This window comes from Grus americana, chromosome 1 (genome assembly GCF_028858705.1).
Source record: "Grus americana isolate bGruAme1 chromosome 1, bGruAme1.mat, whole genome shotgun sequence".
Taxonomy (NCBI): Eukaryota; Metazoa; Chordata; class Aves; order Gruiformes; family Gruidae; genus Grus; species Grus americana.
The window spans coordinates 154,071,922-154,092,091 of record NC_072852.1 but is presented as its reverse complement, the minus strand read 5'-3'; the positions used below and the strand labels follow the sequence as shown (position 1 = coordinate 154,092,091).

General features: G+C 39.8%; 1 protein-coding gene across 5 annotated transcripts in view; it reads left to right on the top strand.

Annotated features, from left to right (window-relative positions):
• ARHGEF7 (Rho guanine nucleotide exchange factor 7) overlaps positions 1-20,170 on the top strand; it is a 127,922-nt gene that overhangs the window by 45,178 nt on the left and 62,574 nt on the right. For all 5 annotated transcript variants that reach the window (XM_054836098.1, XM_054836106.1, XM_054836111.1 and 2 more), the window contains 3 exons: positions 6,231-6,315; positions 10,525-10,655; positions 13,213-13,414. In XM_054836098.1, the coding sequence (XP_054692073.1) occupies positions 6,231-6,315; positions 10,525-10,655; positions 13,213-13,414 (418 nt within the window). The remainder of the gene's footprint in view (positions 1-6,230; positions 6,316-10,524; positions 10,656-13,212; positions 13,415-20,170) is intronic.

Genomic DNA, 20,170 nt, shown 5'->3' with positions numbered 1-20,170 from the left:
CTTCTCCCCCCTTCCCTTCTCCTCTCAGTTGTCATAGTTCCCTGCTTCTCTTATCTCTCTTTTTACTGCCGCAGCTTTCAGATGATAATGCACGGTACAGGGAACAGCTGCTGCACAATAGCTGAATGAGACTCAGCACCACTTACAGCTGACCTAATGTGAGAATAAATGAAAAAAATTGTGCTTTGCATGTAGGCTTACCTATGGGATCTTTTTTCCAGCTTGAATGTATTAGGTGTCATCACAGGAATGTGGACCTGACCGTGGATGGTCTCTGTGGCTTCCCCTTGCCAGGTGCTCTAGGGGTAGAAATACGCTGGATATTCTTAGTGCTTTTCAAGAAGGTCACTCATTTCTAACCATGAGTTGCTTTTTTTTCGTACCACTTGTTTATTCTTGCTCTTGTGGCCAAAAATGCCACAGCCTGTGCACTAGGAACAGGTGGAGCGACACGTTGTACATGGTCATGCTGCACTTTGCCAAGCCACCCTGCTCATTTCCTTTCATTTCCTCCGGGTGAGCAAGCCAATGTTCTCGTAATCTTTTGCACTAGGGGCCCGAGGCCACCAAGCTGAGCTGGAAAGTGTCCTGCCAGTTTAGTATGCACAGCCTAGGGGGTACAGTTTATTTTGGGGCTGGCTGGTGAGGTTAGCAGCAGCAGCAGCCCTATCTGTGCTGCACAGATGTCAGGGCTGCTCATAAGTCAGCTCCTCAGCTGCTGCAGTTTATGGTGCAGTGCTGTAAAGAAAGCTGTCATCTATTTTTGTCAGATGCTTAAAATGTTAATATTCCCTGGGAATACTGTACCTGCGTATATTCAAGGCACTAGTCTAGCAAGGAAATACGAAGAAAAACCTTTCTATTTTACTCTTCACCAGTATATGAACTTTTCTTACTATGACCATTAGATACAGCCTTACTAATGCTCTGGTGGCTTAAGGGTACAAGCAAGTTAAGATTGGTAGAAGACACATTTGAGGAAAAAGTGTGTGTCTGGAAGCTTGGCTGAACCACTCCAGATTCCACCCCCCCCCTCCAGTTGTAGACCTTGCCTTATCAGGAGAAATACCTTAATCTAAAAATATTTCTTCCATAACTGCCTTCTGACCTAATGGGCTAGAAGCGGGGGCGGGGGGGGGGAATAAAACAGTGTGAGGGATACCCAAGGCCTTGAAACTAGCTGATTTGAAGAAAAGAATGCTGCTGTAGGCTTACTGTATGCCTGAGTCTGCTCTCACCTGGTATACTCTCAACCTTATTTTCTAATTTCCTTTCAGTAATTCCTCAGTTAATGTTTTTCTAGTTCCAATAGGTACTGGTTGTTGCAGGGATATGAGGGGCAAGCATTGCTATGTTAGTTTTATTTCCTTATTGCTATTAGATCATAAACACTGTTGGAACAGAAGTCTCCATCCACTCAGGGTTAGTGGTTTAGGACTTAAAGTAACCTGAATGTATTACCATGACCACTTGGAATGCGATGGAGTTTAAACAGATGCATGCAAAGGTCAGTCTGGTTTTAAAATGAGAGGATGGATTTGGTAGTTGAATAACCAGTATGTGGTTGAAATGGATCTCTAAGGCATTTCATTTCGTGTTTTAAGAAATGTCAGTGGTGGAAAAATCAATACAGCTCATATGAATGAATTAAAAAAACTGGCTAATTAATAGACTAATACAATTACAAATGCGGAATAACCATCCAATGTACACCTTGCAATAGTGGATATATGGGCACTCGACCATGTTATTTAACATTTCATTAGTGACCTAGAATAAGTCATAAAGTTGTTACCAGTAAAGTTTGCAGCCAATTGAAACCCTAGGGGCAAAAAATGCAGGCATAGTTATGGAAAGCCAGGCTTGTATATTGGGAATTGTTGGGGGGTGTAGAAAGGGAAATCAGAATCTGTGGGTCAGGGTAGGCAATCAGCAGGCTTTGGTGACCGAAAAGGCCAATGTCCTCTTGAGTGTGTATGTAGTGTTATAGCTCACATAAGACCCCTTGTTATTAGGCAGTTTGGTCTGGTCTGCTTCCAGAATACAGTATCTGCCTGGGATATCAATGTGTCAGATGGTGAAATCCAGGGGAGAACAGAAGAATGTGAGAAAGATGTTGAAAGAACAGGAAAACAGGCAGATAAGGCATACGGGGATGAACTTGCTAAGCTTGACATTCATTGATTCCCAGCTAACTATTTATAAATTGCAAAGTGTTACCAGTGCCAGGATCCTAATATGGTCCTGGTCTGTCTTTGTTTAGTAGCTGTGCTTTATGTTAATGCTAATACAAGACATATCTGCAGGTGGTCAATTCTATGGAATTTAAAAACAAAGGTATTTTATTTAAATAGTTTGTTCAAAAGATTTGGCTTGGCTGGGTCCTCATCTGATGTGATTTATGACAGGTTTTTATACTTGTGTCCTGACTAATGTTTTATCTGACTGTCTTGGTGGAAGATAAGGGTGGATGAACAAGAGGGTAAACTTCATCACAGGTGGAGTCTCTGCAGAGTTTGCCTAGAAAGCAAGGGTGTTTTGGAAATACTTTTCCATAAAGCCTTGTTTAACATCTGTCACATAGTGTTTAAAAGACAAATCTCAATATTTCCAAGGTAATATCTTCCTCAGTGTTTGGATTTTTAGATTTTTAAGAGCTGTTGTAAGCATATGCAGGTTTGAATTCACGTTATGCTTCTAACATGATTTGAGAAGTGGGTTATACTAGTATTATAGAAGATAATTTAGCATGCAGACCTTGTTATGTGGTAATAGTTTGCAGTATAAAAATAACTTTGCTCGATACTTAGATCTCAGAATTCAACCTTGATTCTTGCAGTCACAGAATTGGGGGTGTTATATGGAGGGGATGTTTATCATCCAGTGACATTAACTAGGGAAGTTACTGAAAGACTTTTCCTCACATCAAAATGCAATGTTTTAAAGTGTCAGTTCTCGCAGCTGATCTGTCTGTAAATACCAGAATGAAGATGGTGGTCCACGTGCAAGTCAGACTTCTCTCAAAACCTGAAGAAGACTCTTTTTTTCTCTGGCAGTCCCATGGAAGCTCCTCTTAAAGCATCTTGGTGCTTTTACTCATGTCAGAGAGAGTTTATATATTGTGAAATGAGCAAACCTCCACTAAGACAGAAGAAGGGTGTGAGAGTTTGGTGGGGATTTTGTGGATTCATGGGTGTTTTTTGTAAATTTTTTTTTTTTTTTTGAAACAAGGTTTTATAATCAAGTAGTTGAGTTTGTAACAAATTAGCCTCAAAACTTTAGAGCATCTAAGCTTTTTTTCCCCCTCACTTCTTATCTCTCTAGGTTATTTTATTCTTAAACATTTATTAAGTTAGGAGAAAACCTCTCTGGAGGGTGTCATGTCCCCCTCCTGCTTTATCAAATGCTACTAATGAATATACTGACAGGAAGCCATCCTCAGCATTGCTTTTGTAAAATCGCAAGGAAGGAAATGTTTCTCATATCCTCCCATTGTGTTGTTTCCTCTCAAGTAGCAGACTGGATGTGTGTCCTGGATACAGGCCTTTTTTTATGGTAGTATACGTGTTGGGATGATCCAATCAAATCACTCTCGGTATCCCCTATAGTCTCAGTGTAGCAGGAAACAAGGCTTCCTTGCATCCTGTTGTTCTGCAGTTAGCCTGACTTGGAGAGCTCTTGGCTCTATCAGAATCCAGAATGAAGGTGAGCTTAAAATTGATTTAGTGGGGTTTTTTGGGTAGGGGGTTTTTTTTAAGTTTTTGTAAGTTTAAGCTGTGGTTTATAACCTTTTTCTTAAACATTATTTAATAGATCTCTCTCTCCTCTGTAGTACTTTGATCCAGTTCTGGTGTCCGCACAAGCACCTTTCTCATGTGTTTCCTTTTTTTCGGATCAGGGCCATTGTTTCGTGATTCTGTTCATATTTTTAGTTTGCTTGTTTAAAAGCTACCACAGTAAGCATATAGCTAACAACAGGAATTTTACACTCCTGATGCTTTCTTGTTCCATAACAACTTAATTTTATTTATTTATTTTTTTCCTTCCCTTCCCCCAATTGGAGCAATGGTTAAGCTATCTCCAGTCTGGTTTTGCTTTTATGTGTTCTGGTGTCACCTTATTGGTATCTTTTCTCATCTCTATTATAAATTATGCTATTAATAAAGCTTAACATATCTTTAGTCTCTTTGTGTGAAATCAGATAATTTCTTATTTGATGAACGTCTTTTATTGTGCACATAGTTTTTTAAATACTTCCCCATATTTCAGGAAAAACCCTACAAAATTCACACCTAGGCAATTCCCTGGTCTATCTCCTTAGAGCTTCAAACAAATAAGAGTAGTCTTTCAATTATCTGTAGCCCAGTGAAACTTGATGAAATAGTTACTTGATTTATTTTATGTGAGAACTGTTTGGAGTATGTGTTTTGACCGCTGGATTCAGCGTCTGTTTTCTATAGAATCATAGAATTGTTTAGGTTGGAAAAGACCTTTAAGATCATCAAGTCCAACTGTTAACCTAACACTGCTACGTCCACCACTAAACCATGTCCCTAAGCACCACATCTATGTGTAATTCAAATACGTCCAGGGATGGTGAATGAACCACTTCCCTGAGCAGCCTGTTCTAATGCTTGATAACCCTTTTGGTTCTAATGCTTGATAACCATTTTGCCCAATATCCAATCTAAACCTCCCCTGGCACAACTTGAGGCCATTTCCTCTTGTCCTATTGCTTGTTACTTGGGAGAAGAGACCAACCCCCACCTGGCTACAACCTCCTTTCAGGCAGTTGTAGAGAGCGATACATGCTACCTGAGCTTGAGAGATGTCAGCACCCATACAGCCAAGGTAGAGCTGCTGCTTGTTGGGACCAGAGATGATCCTCATTCTGAGGGGAAAGAATGTGCATGTTAACATATGCAAGTACCTCGAATGCTTTGGGAGATTTCTTCTTACCGAAAGATACTGTCATTAAATGTTTCCCAAATCTGCTCTACCTTTGTCAGTATATCACATATCCAGTCATAACTGGTCTGGCAGTCCCTTCTGTGGTTACTTTAAGTAGCTTTCATGAAAATTTTCACTTCTCTTTGATTCAACCAGTGTTTCTCTGTCCCTTTCTCTCTTTCCTTTGGGAATACGGGTTTTTCCGCTGCTGCCTCTGAAGGCTGCTTTCTGTGGTACAGACTTTCTGATAGTGCCTGTGGGATGGGTCTGTTATCAGGAAAATAAACAAGTTTTTGTTGACTTTTTAGATAAAAGCTGCTATGCTGCGGGAAACTGAATCTCTTTATATTTCTTAAATCAGTTGGAACAACTGTAATAGCTATCTTTTATTGTCCTCTTTCTGGTCTTGCACAAGGGAATACTGTGACTCCTTTCAACCTATGCAGAATCTGTTGGAGAGCTATTTTCATGAGACTTTGGATGAGTTTCCATTACCTCAGGCAAATATTATGGTCTCTTTTTTTTTTTCTTTAAATCTCCTCTTCCCCCCTGAAAATCCAGATGTTTAATGTCATCACCCAGTACTTGAAAGTTACTGGAGTGTTTTCTGCAAGATAGTTTGAGGTTTGGATCTCTTTCCCACAGTTAAAAAATAAAAATAAAATAACCCCCAGCTTTCATCCCTCCCCTTCCTAAACCTTATTCTCCATCTAACCTATCCAGCAACTTCACTCTTCATAAAATTAATTAATTTTCAGGAATGCTGCTTTCCTCTGTGTCTTGTAGAATAAAGAGATAGCATGTACATTGTTGTAATACTCTTTGAAGTGTTTGTAGTCATTCTGAAAATATTTTATGAACAATCGGGTACAGTGCCTGTGAGCTGCTGCAGAAGAAGAGTATGCCAGGAATAGTGGTACTCAGTAACTTTTTTGGCCAAACTGTCAGAGGAAAGCTGCTCTTATCTTAAAATTATGTTTTATTCAACTTTCCTGTAATTTAAATGACACTTGGTATTTTTAGTTTGTATGTTCTTCATTTTTTCTCAGCTGTTTCTATATTCTCTTTCTATTTTAAAATGAGGGTGTTTGGGGGTTTTTTGTTTGTTTTTTAAAAAAAGAGGGAAACACCCCCCAGATTTTTACAGGTCCATGACAGCCACTGAAAGCTTGACACCTTGCTCAGGCAATAGCTTCTACAGTCATGGTTGCATGATAGCATAGAAATGCTTATTTTAAAGGTTTGTTTCTACAACTTATTGTATGTTCTTCTGTTTTCAGACTTTTGATGCAAATGACCTGTATCAGGGACAGAATTTCAGTAAAGTTCTCAGCTCTCTCGTGGCTTTAAATAAAGTGACTGCAGGTAAGTAGGCTCTACCGTGTCCTGGTGCTTGCTCACCTTACCTTCAGCTCACATCAATGTATATTTATACCTGTTGCTATAGTCACAATAAAGTGAACATGCTTTGTTGCAATTTGTTATGATTTTTGCAGTGACATCTCTGGTGTCTCTATTCCTTTTCAGAAGGAAGCTTTGCTCTGGAGCTAAGGCTGAGCCTTTTAGTTGGCAAGAATTCTTAGAAAAATGCCTCTTTTTTTTCTTTTTTCTTTTCTTTTTTCAGTTTGAAATACTAAAAGTTTACTTTTGCCCCACTCTTATTCCTGTGTTTGAACACTGTTGTCAATGTTTTTTGTTGTCTCCCTGCCCGCCCCCCCCCATTCCCCAGCACCATCCTTTCTTGACAGTAACAAAAGCATAGACAGCACCTCTGATTCCTTAATCTACATGTTTCATTTGGGTGGAAGCTAGAAGTCACAAACCACCTAACTCAAGTTCCTTGATGGGAAGATAGAGCTCTAGAAATAGCACACAGGTGAGAGGTGTCCATGCTTTATTGTAGGGTGAGGTTGTACTGAATGGTGTCAGCTGGACCCTGGGACAATCAAGAAAAGTTAACATTGGTGGCCCTTTTTGCTGCTCCATGCTGGGGACTTACATTGTCAGCAGCAAATTCCAATAATGACCATGAGGTTGGAGTCTGGTGAGAGAGAGATATTATTTAAAAATGGACCATGCTTGTCAATTTTTATGTTGGGGGTGGGGGGGGAAAGGAAGCTGATAGAAAAGTCAGTGGTGGATCGGTGTAATTTTGCTTACTAGTGATATGATAAGTATCTTACCACTTTCATATTACTCCTGTGGTCCGCTAGAACAGATATTTTTTGGCTGCTTTTTTTTCTTCTTGCATCAGAAAACACCCTTCAGGAGTCAGTTTTACAACCATATTCTTAGTTCTAACGAATGGGCATGAAGTAGTACTGTTGACAACTTTGAAGCTACTTACGCCACTTGAAGATACTACCATTCCTCTTAACTACAAGTGCACATGTAAACCATTTCAGTACATCTTTAAAGCTGCTGTACACTGACCATAGCTGTCTTTAAAGGGGAGAAAACGTGTGGCTGTTTGGTCCAGACATCAATAGATTAATACCGAGATCAAAACCCCACAATCGCAGCTGGCCTTAGAAAGGACCCAGGCTGATCCCTTTCATGGAGTGGTGGTGGTATCGAAATCAAGTATCAGAACCACGTGTGAACTGTGGTGGTGTCTCTTTCTTAGGAGCAAGCAGAGCTGCATAAATCTGCCTGGCCAACTGTTCTTCCAAACAGTTTTGTTTAATTGAGTGACTGTGTAGAAGGCATTTTAGACTCTATTTCCCTACTTTAGTGCTGGCTTTCAGATCCCTATCTGGGTCTACAGGAATTTCAGGTATACACATGTCCTTCTGAGATGGTCTTTCTGCAGGGGAAGAAGTGTGAGTAATGAGTATGAAGACTGATGAAAGGCTGCTATGGATATACACTCCATCAAATTATTTAGGATCAAGGTACCAGTTGCTGTTTGTAGACAGATAAAAGCAGAGGAACTGATATAGGGAAGCAGAGATAATGGTGGAGAAGAAGAAATGGTGTTACAAACCCTGGAAATCTTTTGGTGGATGGATAGAAGCATGAAGCTTCTGTGAAATCTACCAAACTAATATGTCAAACACACGCATTCTGTTGCCAGTCAAGATTCTTCAGTTTTTAGCAGCAGAGTTGAATTATTTTCTTAGAGTAATCCTGTTGAGAAGCTCATTGAACATGTTTATTTGGTATTTTAATGGAAACTGTAACGGGTATATGGGGTCTGCAAGCCTTGTAAGTCTATCAAAAGTTCAAATTCATTTGAAAGTATTCCGATATTATTGGTAAAAACACTTGCAATTTGCATGTGGTCTGTTTGTAATAATCTTTCTTCTTTTCAGTTCAGACACATGCAGTTTCTAATTCAAGCCTCAAAAGGTGCTCTTGTGTTGGTATATTAGCTCTGCTGTTGTGAACTAGAAAATTTCAGGAATCAGGCTGCACTTAAACAGTTTCTAGGTGGTGTGTTTTAGGATTGCCCAGAGGCTGGAACACACTGCCACAATTAAACATGATCCTGTTTTACTGGGTGAACTGTGTCAAGGTATAATGCTGGATTTTGTGGTGTATCTATTCTGCTTGACTGCAGATAGAAAACATAGCGAACTGGACATGGAGATGCTTCAGATTACTTATAACCCTTCAGTTCTATTAGTTACTGATGGTTATGGTAACTTTAAAGTTTTTGGGAGCATTAGAATTAGCCATAAAGTTATGATTTAGAAACAAAGCCCATGACCTAGTCCCATTTCCTGACAGTCTGTGAAAACAAAGATGCATGTTCTTTCTGTGATGCATTATAATCACCAGTGTTTATACAATGGTCTTCAAATGCTTTTAGGAAAGCAGGCTCACAAAGTGTGAAGTATCTTATGACTTCAATGTGTAACGATATGCAACTTAACATGAATAAATCTAATATTGCACTACTTGATTAGGGAGTGTATATTTATAGGGGTTTTTTGAAGGATAATGATTCTTGAAGGATGGCAAAGACTCATTTAAAAAGATGCACCTGAGGAAGGTGTTCTCTGCTTCAGCACTGTGGACTTGGAGCATCCTTTGTCAACGCTTCTATGCTCATTATCCATCTAAAACCCTGTCCTCCTGCATGTCAGCTGCTGTTAGATGCTGTGCTGAAGTAGAAAGGCTTTCCAGTTAAGATGAATTGAATTCTCCCTTTGTTTGATGTGGAACAGCAGATAGACTTTGTTCACCAGTCTTCTCATGGAACTGCACCTGTATGTGTGTTTCCCTTTGACCAAAAATAACTAGGATTGCATAATTGCTGTCTGTTTTAGTTTGGAAGTATCTGAGAGACTGTAGTTGTCTGCCTCTACCTCTAATGGAGGTAGAGTGTTGGAGGCAAAGCAAACTACTAGGAAAGAGAGTAACAGAGGCATAAAAACCAGAAGAGCAATTGGGATGCTTGTGTAGTCTAGTGAAACCATCTTAAATTTGGGACAGAAAATACTGCATTGTTTTTGGGGCTCCTTGAAGCTCAGATGCTCACTGAATGATTTCCTTGTATGTGGGAGAAAACATGAGGCAAAGGAATGACTTGTGTGAAGGAGCGACGTTTGTCTGCTGTAGCATGTCACCCGTGCAAGGGCCCTGGGAGCATCCCCCTGCCTGCAAGGGCTGGGGGAGCTGGTGCAGCCGGGAGCAGCCCCTGTCCCACAGTAGCGCTGGGATGAGGCTCCTTAGGAGCTGCTTTCGGTGTGGCTTGGCCACTGTCTGGCTGTGGCCTGCTAATCTGCACAAGGACACCCCACACATAGATGGGCCAGCACCTCAGCTCCGTCCAGGGCTGTGCCCGATGTCCAGGGCTGGGGCTGCCCCTGTGCCCCACCTGCCCGGCTCCTGGTTGGGGTGATGGGATGACCCCTGCCCTGCCACCCCCTTGGTGCCTCCCAGCCCTCAGAGACCCCAGCGGCACCCAGACAGCACCTAATGCTGCCCTGCCCTTCCCTTCCCAGGAACATCTCAACTGGGTGTGCTTTTCAGAGTAGAGACGAATGAGGGGAGAGGTTTGGGGGAGGTAGTTGTTTTTTTTGAGCAAGCAGCTTTCTTCCTTTCTATTCCTCTCTTCCTTTCTATCCCTCCCCCTCCCTCTAAAAAAGAAGAAATAGCTTAGTTGGCAAAAAAGGGATGAGACAAAGGAATGTAGGAGAAAAGACAGTGGAAGGAATGTTTTAATTGAGAACGAGATGGTGGTGGTAGGGGAAGAGCTAAGAAACAGATGTGGCTGGCTTTGCTTCAAGCAAGTTTTATGCATTTGAAATTCTTTGCCACTAGCTAAAATGATGCTGGTTAATTACCTTTAAATAGACTGGTAGTGAGTAGGAATGGAGAAATACAAGCCTAACCCTCCTCTTCCTAAACAGCTCAAATTGTTTTCTTGTCTGTGTGGGGAAGAAACTCATGGTGTCTGAGGATTTCAGATCACTTTATTAATATAATTTTTTTTAATCTTGAATTATTGAGCAACTACAGATACATCGAATCTGGTTTAAGCACATGAGTTTTACTGAAGTAAGCAGAAGTTATGTGCAGATTTCTCAAATTCTAATATTTACTTCTTTTTTTCCCCTTCTACAGACATAGGGCTGGGCAGTGACTCTGTATGCGCACGTCCCTCATCTCATCGGATAAAATCTTTCGATTCTCTGGGATCCCAGTCTTCACATAGTAGAACTTCAAAACTCTTTCAGGGACAGTATCGGAGTTTGGTAAGTCCTAGACGAAATGAAACATGCTGCGATGTGATTTATTTTTTTCTTTTGACAAGATTTATGAGTAAACAATAGTGTAGCAAAGTAACTGTCTCCTCTCTTTCACATCTGTATTTCAAGCCTGTGACAGTCTATTTTTGTAGCTTTTCTTATGATGTTCCAAAATACATGCAGCTTTCTGTGAACTTCTAATTATTCTTTCCTCACTTACCACTCCATGTTGTCTGCATACACAGTATCTTCCTGGATTTATTTCTTTTCAGCATGAGGACTTGCTTTTCCAAAGGCAAAAATCTCTCTTTTTTTTTTTTTTTTTTTTTTTTTTCCCATGTCTGAGTTTAGGGATGATGATTGAAGGATACTCAAACCTCAGCAAAGGTGGTACTTTTAATGTGGGCAGTATTGGTAGTTATTCGTGTTTTCTGTTACGTTTCAAGGTGAATCCTTCAACTAGCCTTCAGGTAACGGAGTGGTATGGGTAGTTGTTTTACAGTACAGCTGAAATCAGGATGGAGTACTGTATTAAAACTAACTGTGATGAAAGGTGCTTTTAGTGACTAAAAGATTTGCTAGGAGGGTTGAGATCCCTACTGTAAACTGCTTTTTCCATGCTTGAAGGAGGCTGTTTTGAACTATGTGATGATTGTTATGTGAAACTTTAAACACGGTGCTCTGCTTAAGCTTTCTTAGGTGTGGTTTGGTGTGTTTTCTCTGGTAGCAGAGCCCTTGCAAGTTCTTGCCCTAGGCCACTAATTCCAGCTCCCACTCTGCTGTTCACCACCCACTCAGTTTTGCTGATGCAACTGTTTGTGGGACTAGCTGTTAGCCGGATTACTGAAGCAATCCGTTTTTTAAGTCTTTCTATCTCTTTGGTTATCTGAGCAGCTCTGCAGAAAGTTGCAAAGGGGCAGAGAAGTGCGAGGAGGAGGGAGAGAGAGCTAGTGGCCAAACCTGGAAAATTCTTAGTTTGGTTTTGCTGCTGTGGCTGATCAATTTGGAACTGTTCTCACCAAATTTGTACTCTGTTGTCTCTACTGGAGAGCCATCCTGGTAGAGTAAGGGGATTATAGTTGATGTCGCTGTGCAACGTTGCTGCTGATTTTGTGGCTTTCTACCATTTACTAAGGCAAAACTTTTTCTCTTGTTGAGCAATCCTAGCAGATGAAAGCACATGATGCACAAGCGGAGGACTAAGGGAGAGGCACTTGTTTGAAAAGATGCCAATCTAATTGTCGAACATGGGGACTTACAGTATCTTGGGGCTTTCTGCATGTTTTCAAAGTTGCGTTTGCCCTCATTTTCCTACAGTTTCTTAGCCACTAAAAGTCTGATTGTTAAATTGAGTTGTGATACAATAACATGAGTGCTGTGGATATGAATTAAGCTCACACGTTATATGATCCCAGTCACATTACGTAGTACATCTTTTAATCATCTTGATTATATAGACATCATGTAGGTGAAATTCTGCTACCTGGATAGCTGACTGGGATTGCTTACACCGTCACTTTCTCACTAAGTTACTTTTTTGGTAATACAGGTATTGATCCTTACTTATGATAGAGACAGACATGATTTACAGTTCTGTTCTCTCAGTACCAGTGCAATGGATTGTATTTGGATTATTTAAAGCTGTCCAATTATTTAGCTTTTTTTAGCATAAAAGTTTGTCCTAACTCTCATGAAATGCTTAAATGATGCAGACATCCAAACTGACATCCAAGAACAAAATGCCAGATTTGAACATCATTAATTTGAAGGACTTCTAAGAAGGTGCTATTAACATTTAGTTGTTACAATAGAGCAAAAATCTGCCTTCATGTCTGTGATAGGGGATAAGAGCATATATATATATACACACACATATATATGCACACACACATAGCTGCAAGTCAGACATGCTGCAGACTTGCAGCTGTGTTAACCTTGAGGCAAATGATTTGTGAGTACTTTTTCAAGGTAAATTGCATAACTGTGTTGTAGGTTTTGTGGAAGAACACTGTCTTCCTCTATTGGCAGGCCATGGAGACTTGCACATTCAGGTGTGGAACCTTCCAACCTGATGTGTTACAGGAAAGAAAAAAAAAAAAGTTTTAAGCTGCAAACTGTTTATATCCAGCATTAAATTAAACTCACCTCAGTTCTACCCTTCTTCCAGCCTGGAAAGTTTTAGAAAAAAACCTCTCTAATGTAAAGCTGTTGTTTCTTTGTAGTTGCCAAAGGGAATTTTAATTTATACTGTATATAGAAAATATTTTGGGTTTTGGGGGGAGTAAGAATTATTCTCATTTTAGCTCTGTCACATTCTTCTGATTTGAAGGGGCTGTGTAATAAGACAATGTACTCCCTGGACTGATACAAATCCATAGATTAAAAATGACAGAAATATTGGAAATAGCAAATCATCCCTTACAAATGCTTAGAGAAAAACATGTGGGGAGTGCTGTATGTGGAGGAGAGGCTGTTTCCATTTTATGGATACTGCTGTTTCATTCATGGAGTAATTGTTTAAATCTCTATCGTGATCTTTTTTCTTTGTGTTCTCACTTACTAGGACATGACAGATAACAGCAACCATCAGTTGGTGGTGAGGGCAAAATTTAATTTTCAACAGACAAATGAAGATGAACTTTCTTTTTCAAAAGGAGATATTATTCATGTTACAAGAGTGGAAGAAGGAGGCTGGTGGGAAGGAACTCTAAATGGCAAAACAGGGTGGTTTCCAAGTAACTACGTACGAGAAATAAAATCAAATGGTGAGTTTTGAAGGAGAGCATATTTGCACAAATTCTGTCTTTGAATAGAGGTTGATGGTTGATTAATTAAAAACTGTAATGCTTTTTGTTTAAGCTTGACTGTATTTACTGAACTTTTATTCACAGCAATCGTTAATGCTCAGGAACTCATACTCCCCTACCCCGGTTTGATATATAGAGTGCTCGAGGACCTTTCTGCATGCTTACTGTTAATTCTAAAGTCCCCCATTCTGTTTGCTTGTCTGTCTGTCTGTTGCAGTTGGGCTGCTCTGATTTCCTTGATCTGAATTCCTAGAATGCTGGATTTTGACTCTGATGCTGACATACATTGAATTGGTGCTTTGGGTTTAAATATTGAAGGATTTCCTGCAAATGTATTTAAAAACAACAAAACCCAAACAAAACCACCTTCCCCCCCAAACCAACAAAAACTACACCAAAACCATCTCTAAACATGTCCCATTACTTAAAAGCAAATAAATGCAGGAAAAAATCCCCAATTTTACCGAAATCTACTAGGAGTTGGAGACAGTTTTTGAAAGATCATGTATTTGTGACTTTTCCTTTTGTTTATTGTTCCTGTGCCTTCCACTTTTCTTCATACAGACTTCACTCTTTCATTAAAGTTTTTTATTTTGAACTTCATACCATGAAAGTTCCTTCTGTAAATGTCGTCTTCGTGACTGAATATTGGAACTAACATTGCTTTTTAATCCACCAGGACTTTTTTTTTCCTCTCTTTCGCTCTCTCTCTTTCGCTCTCTCTCTTTCGCTCTCTCTCTTTCGCTCTCTCTCTTTCGCTCTCTCTCTTTCGCTCTGCTTGCTTTCAGAGACTGGGGGTAAACCTGGTAGGATAAAACTACCCAGGGACGTTCTGAGAGGTCTTACCACTCTTTCCTTTGTCACAGCTGCAATCAAAACACATGTATTTTGGGCCATGCTAAAATCATTGGCATGACCTTTTTTTTTTTTTTAGGCAGCCGTACAGATGCATGATTGCAAACTGAAGTTGTGAGGGTAAAACTCCATTTCTAAACTTATTCTTTCTCCTCCAGTTGTGTCCTCTTATTTTCTTCCTTGATTTGCTATCTACAGTCCGTTTTTGCAGAATGCTGAAGTCTTGGATCTGTAACTTTGTCACTTTCAACTAGATCCTCTTGGGCATAGTCATGATGTAAGTAACGATCTAAGACTTAGCTTTAATGTTTTTCAGAGATCTCTCAGATGTGGCTTTTCCTGAAAAACAATTCCCAAAGCCTGTTTTTTCTTGTCTGTAGTGTTGTAGCAGTCTTTCAGCCACGATGACTATCTTGTCCAAACCTTACTCATTTAAAACATTGCTGCAGAGGTCTTGTTTGGATTATATCAGTTTTGATGTCTTCTGACTCCTAAGACTGGAACCTGGGTCAGCAGTTAGGCTCTAGAATAACGGAAATAGCTTTTAATAGTGAACATATGAGAACCAAAACCTGCCAGCAACTGAAATTAAGGTTGTTCTAGGGTGGGTTTTTTTTTTTAAGAATACTTCACCTGGGTGAAGTAACTCTCCTAAGTAGGAAAGCCAACAAGCTGTGGGACTGAAGTTAGTACCAAGTGCAGTTTGATTCTTGCCAGTCCTTGCAACCCTGTCCGATTCCTGGGGGCTGAGATGAACTGCTTCCAGTCCCTGGTTTAAATTTCACTTCTCACAATCAGGAAAGTTTTCTGCTAAGCTCTTTTCCCTCCACTGTACAGGTATGTTCCCTGGGCTACAAGGGCTTGCTCCTTCTAGCTTCTGCAAGACTACTTACATTCTTGAAGAACTCTCTCGTATGCTCAGTTCCTCCTATGGAAGGGAATATATGCTCGTGCTTTTCTCTTTCTCAGGAAGTTGAGTTCATTGCTTTGTTTTCTGTGCATTTACCGACTATTACAAAGTTAAAAAGGCTGACCCATAGCTCTCTAGCTTTCTCTATTTTCCTCCTCCTTTTTAAAGACAATTACTATGTTTGGCCTTTTCCAGTACTTTATGGAACTTCACTTGTCCTCTGTGGTTTCAAACATGCATATAGCTAGTTTACTCTTACTGCCAAATCAGCACAGCAGGTACTGTTTAATTTATCAAAACACTAATTGTAACCTGCTTTTATGCCTTTGTAGGTATGTGTTTGAATTGTCTGAAGTTGACCTTTTTATAATGAGGATGGGGGTGGTAGAAGGAAGCATGACATATTAAGAGCTTCTTGATGTCTGTTAATAACTCTTCTTCCGTATTGAGTTGCAGATCAGCTTTCCCCCTTGATGTATGCATGCTATCGAATGTTTTGTTGCTGCTACCCTTATGTCCATGTTAGTTGTATTTCAACTGGTGACTTGACATTTTCTAGTTACTTTTGCTTCTTTTTGTGTGTTTGAGGTCACTGTAGTATTTGTGATATTTAATCATGTCAATTTGCATCTACTTCTCCTGTTCTTCCTTTAAGATGCCCCTAATTTTTAAAGGAGTTTTGTCATTCTTATGAGCCTTTTCTTCTTACATTGTCACTAGCGAGAATCCTTTTTTACCCATATTTTTAAGTTTACTGAATTCTTCTTACTTGAAGTTCATTATTCTCATTTCGTTGCTCTTTTTTTTTTCCTTTTTTCTTTTCTTGGTTGTTTCCATGAAATTTGTTATGAATATTTTTATTTTCAACTGATTTCTGCTTTGTGGGTATTGTTGAAGGTGCTAGAGAGAGGGCTTTTCTATAATTCTCCTCCCTTCTTCATCGAAGCGCGTCGCCACTGCATCCTGAGGTTGGATTTCTTTTGTTCCGCTGTCCTTGTTGCAACAGGAATGTAGTGCCATTTAAAACAAAGCTCTGCAGTTATATGGACAGCTCTGGTGGGTGTTCAGAAGTTTCATCTGGGTTCTGTGTATGGGTTGACAGCCTCTGTTGCTCTCCTGTGCTCCTGTTCTTTTTTGCTAGTCTTCATTAGACTGGTTGACACTTCTTGAGTTGATAGTCTGGAACTATATATGCCTCACTTTAAGATGTTCCTAATTCAGAAATTTAAGTGCCTTCATACTTTAAGCATGAGGTTAAAACACAAAAGTGCTTTTTTTTTCTCTGATGTATTTTAAAATGAGTTAGTAGAACTTGCTGTCTTGCAAGCTCAAATTCAAAATGTGTTTTCCATCAGTGTTACAATGAATTGATTTAAAAAAAGATCAGAATAGGATTATTGAAATACTTGCTCTTGGTTAAAGTCTCTTTATGAACAAAATGTTCATCCTGGACATTTAATTGGTTTTTCACAATACTCTCTAAAATGTTCTGACATCGACAATAGGACTCAACCCTTCTTATCTCAAATGTGGCTGAAAATACTGCAACTAGTTAGAAATTCTGTACACGCAACACAGTGTTGTTATTTTTGATCATTATTTGGAGAGCTCCTGAGAAATGGTCGGTTTGATTAAATAAATCCCTTCAGTCTGCTGTAACCTGACTTCAGCAAACTAGGTAACAGAACAAAGGAAAGAAGTTCTTTATGCATGTGTGTTTTTGTTTTAATTCTCACAAAATTCATAGACATTAAATTTTAGATAAATAGATTTTCTAAATTAAAATACTCTCTAATGTCAGATAACTGTATGTTTGTAATCTTAGCTTGTACAGTTGCTCTGAAGTTAGATATCAAGGAAAAGAAGAAAGAGCCTGAAGGAGAATCTGAAAAAATGAGATAATCTGAGATTATAATGTAGCAGTAGCTCTCTTTCCTGAGAGGGATTTCAGAATACTGGCTGTATGAAAGACTTGCCATGAAGGAAACGAATGCTCAAATTTGATGTGCTGCTTAGTAATGGGAACTACCTTTACCCATGTTTCTTCTAAAATCTTTTAAGAAAGCAAAATCAACTATATTACGTATATTGCACAAGCAGAGATTGTAACTTGTTTGCTTAGCTGTACAAGAATGATTAGCATTAGCACGGAATGCTGATACATGTATGAGACGAGCTATGAATGGTTGTAGGAAAGATACTGAAATTATTGAGCAAAGCACCACATTTAGTTTTCCTAGGCTGGATGACAACTGTAAATTTGCGGGAAGTAAATTTGCTTGAGACAGTAGATGGTTTTTATTTTGCTTTTGCATGTGTGTTGTTTATCCTGTCCCCCCAGCCCCCCCCCCCCCCCCCCCCCCCGCATTTCTTTGAAATTGTAGTATTTATGATCAAACTTCTAAATAAAAGGAAAAAAAAAAAAAGTGGAGTAGTTTCTTTTCGGGTATGTGCCTACACTGTAAGGATCAAAAAGATGGTCTGTTTTTCTCTCCCTCCCTCCCTGTGTGCATGTTTTCATTTCCCTTTTTAAACCCTGTAACATCTTGCCTTTTTTAATGTTCTTTGATCACTAGTCAGGAGGTGCTTTGAAATGAGAGGACTGCCATACTGTTACACATGACAGAGAGTAAGAGATTTATATTGTGTGAACTTGTTAGATACTTGACAATGTGGCCTTATTAATTTTTTTTTATTATATAAAACAGAGCAGGGTGAGGTGAAGGTGTAGGTGGAGCCTTGTCTCTTACACTGCTGCTTGCTTCTGTCTCGCACAGCAGGGAGATTTGGAGACTTAGTTCTGAGAGTTCCCTTGTGGTGAAGAGAATAGGGGTTAGCCAGAATGGGATGCGCTTGCTTGGCTACTGTCAAATGTTAATCAGATTTTTTTAAAAAAATCATAGTCACTTGCTGGGTTTTATCAAAGTATAATCCATTTAAATGGCATTAGATTATGTAGAAGGGAATATAGCTTTGAAAGATGATATTTGATATGTCACAAACTTTATTCTAATTCTTCACAGAAATTATCATGTCATTACTATCCCAGCCTCTCTTGTGTTCTGCTTTCTTGACAGTTCTGTTAGTATCAGGCCCAGTGAAAATTACAGTGTTAATAGTTCTTCTGGTTAGACATTTAAAAAAAAAAAAAATCACAGTGCAGGAGAAGGCCAGTGTATAGTGGAAGAGTAGAGTATCTCCTATTCCCCTCCTGTGGTGCATGAGGGAAGGACAGGTACACTTTTAGCTTTGATGGAAAAAAAGCCCAAAACTAAAACCAAAAACCACCAAGAAAGCTAGTTTTGCTCTCTCCAGCCATGTGCACTTGGAGGGGTATTTTGTTCTCCTGTCAAGTGTTACTCTACAGTCATAAACAGAATAGAGTTTGGGACAAGTGAGTATTACTAGGGAAGAAGTGTCGGTAGTGCCGTTGTTGCAGAGTGGAGTTAAGCGATGCCTGAACCAGCTTGAGAACCGGGAACAAGTTTAGGTCTACCTTCCTGGTGTTGGGCTTGAACCCATTAGTTTTGAGAGACAGAGCTTGCTTGTAGCACTTCACTAATAGGGACCACATAGCTTTTGGTGTCCCAACTGGCACATCTTTTCTCCTGTACTGTAGGATGAAGTAGTCTGCATCAGATCTTTGCATCTAGATTACGCACATCGTAGCCTAGTAATAGAAACACATGGTGGTGATCTTGCAGCAGTAGAGTTGAAATGCTTTAGTAAAGTATGTCATGGAGGAATGCTTTGTGGAGTAGCATGAAGCAGCCTGTTGCATGAAAATGAATATGACATTAACTGGAAACATGACAGACGAGATAGGAGGGAATGTGAGAATGACAAGTAATTTGAAGGCGAGTAAAAGAAATACTTGCATATTAATGAAAATGGAATGAAACAAAGCATTGGGAAGGATTGGGTAAATTGTCCTTTTACAGTCACTTAGGTAGATGTTTGTAAAGGATAAGATAACTTCATTTTATGACGGTTTGTGGCATCTTACGTACTCCTTAGGGAAAAGTTACAGAAGCAGCTGCTCTGAGTTGTTTTGGTTCTGATGAGAATAATTATTTGCTGGAAGAATAGTGTTAAGAAACCTGTGCCAACCTCCCTCTCCACCCAAAGATGATCTGTTAAGTGAATTCTGTCTGGTTAATCACTAGCCACAAGACACTTCAAAGCATTATCAAGTGTAGCTGGGTGCAGTTGAATGTAATGCTTTGATCAGGAAATAAACTGATAGTGGTAACTTACCTCTTGGTTTCAGTCATCAGCTGGGTATGGTCTCTTCCAGTACTTGAGCAGATAGTTGTTTGCTTTGGATTTGATCATATACTGTGCATGGTTTTATTGTGTTTTCAGCATTAATGTAACAGACTTACATTGGGACTGGGGGAAAAGTAGGGAGAAGGGAAGAATTTTCCACATGGGAAAACTTGGTGTCTGGCTTGGGTCACTCTCTTCCAGTGCTTTAATAAACAGAGCTTATATGTTAGAGTGGGCAAGGTGCTGTGGTTTTGCTAATATTTTCCAAAACCTATGGACTCTATAGACCAGTGGACCTGTAAGACCTTTATATGTTCCCAGTATGCTGAGCGAGGGTGACACCTGCTTGAAATATTCAATGAATTATACTATATGTTTGCAAAAGTAGTGTAATGTTCTCTCATGAAAGATAATGTTCTCTCATGAAAGCTGTCTGGTGTGGTCGACATGCTGGAGGGAAGGGATGCCATCCAGAGGGACCTTGACAGGCTGGAGAGGTGGGCCCGTGCGAACTGCATGAAGTTCATCAAGGCCAAGTGGAAGGTCCTGCACGTGGGTTGGGGCAGTCCCAAGCACGACTATAGGCTGGGCGAGGAATGGATTGAAAGCAGCCCCGAGGAGAAGGACTTGGGGGTATTGATTGATGAGAAGCTCAACATGAGCCGGCAGTGTGCGCTTGC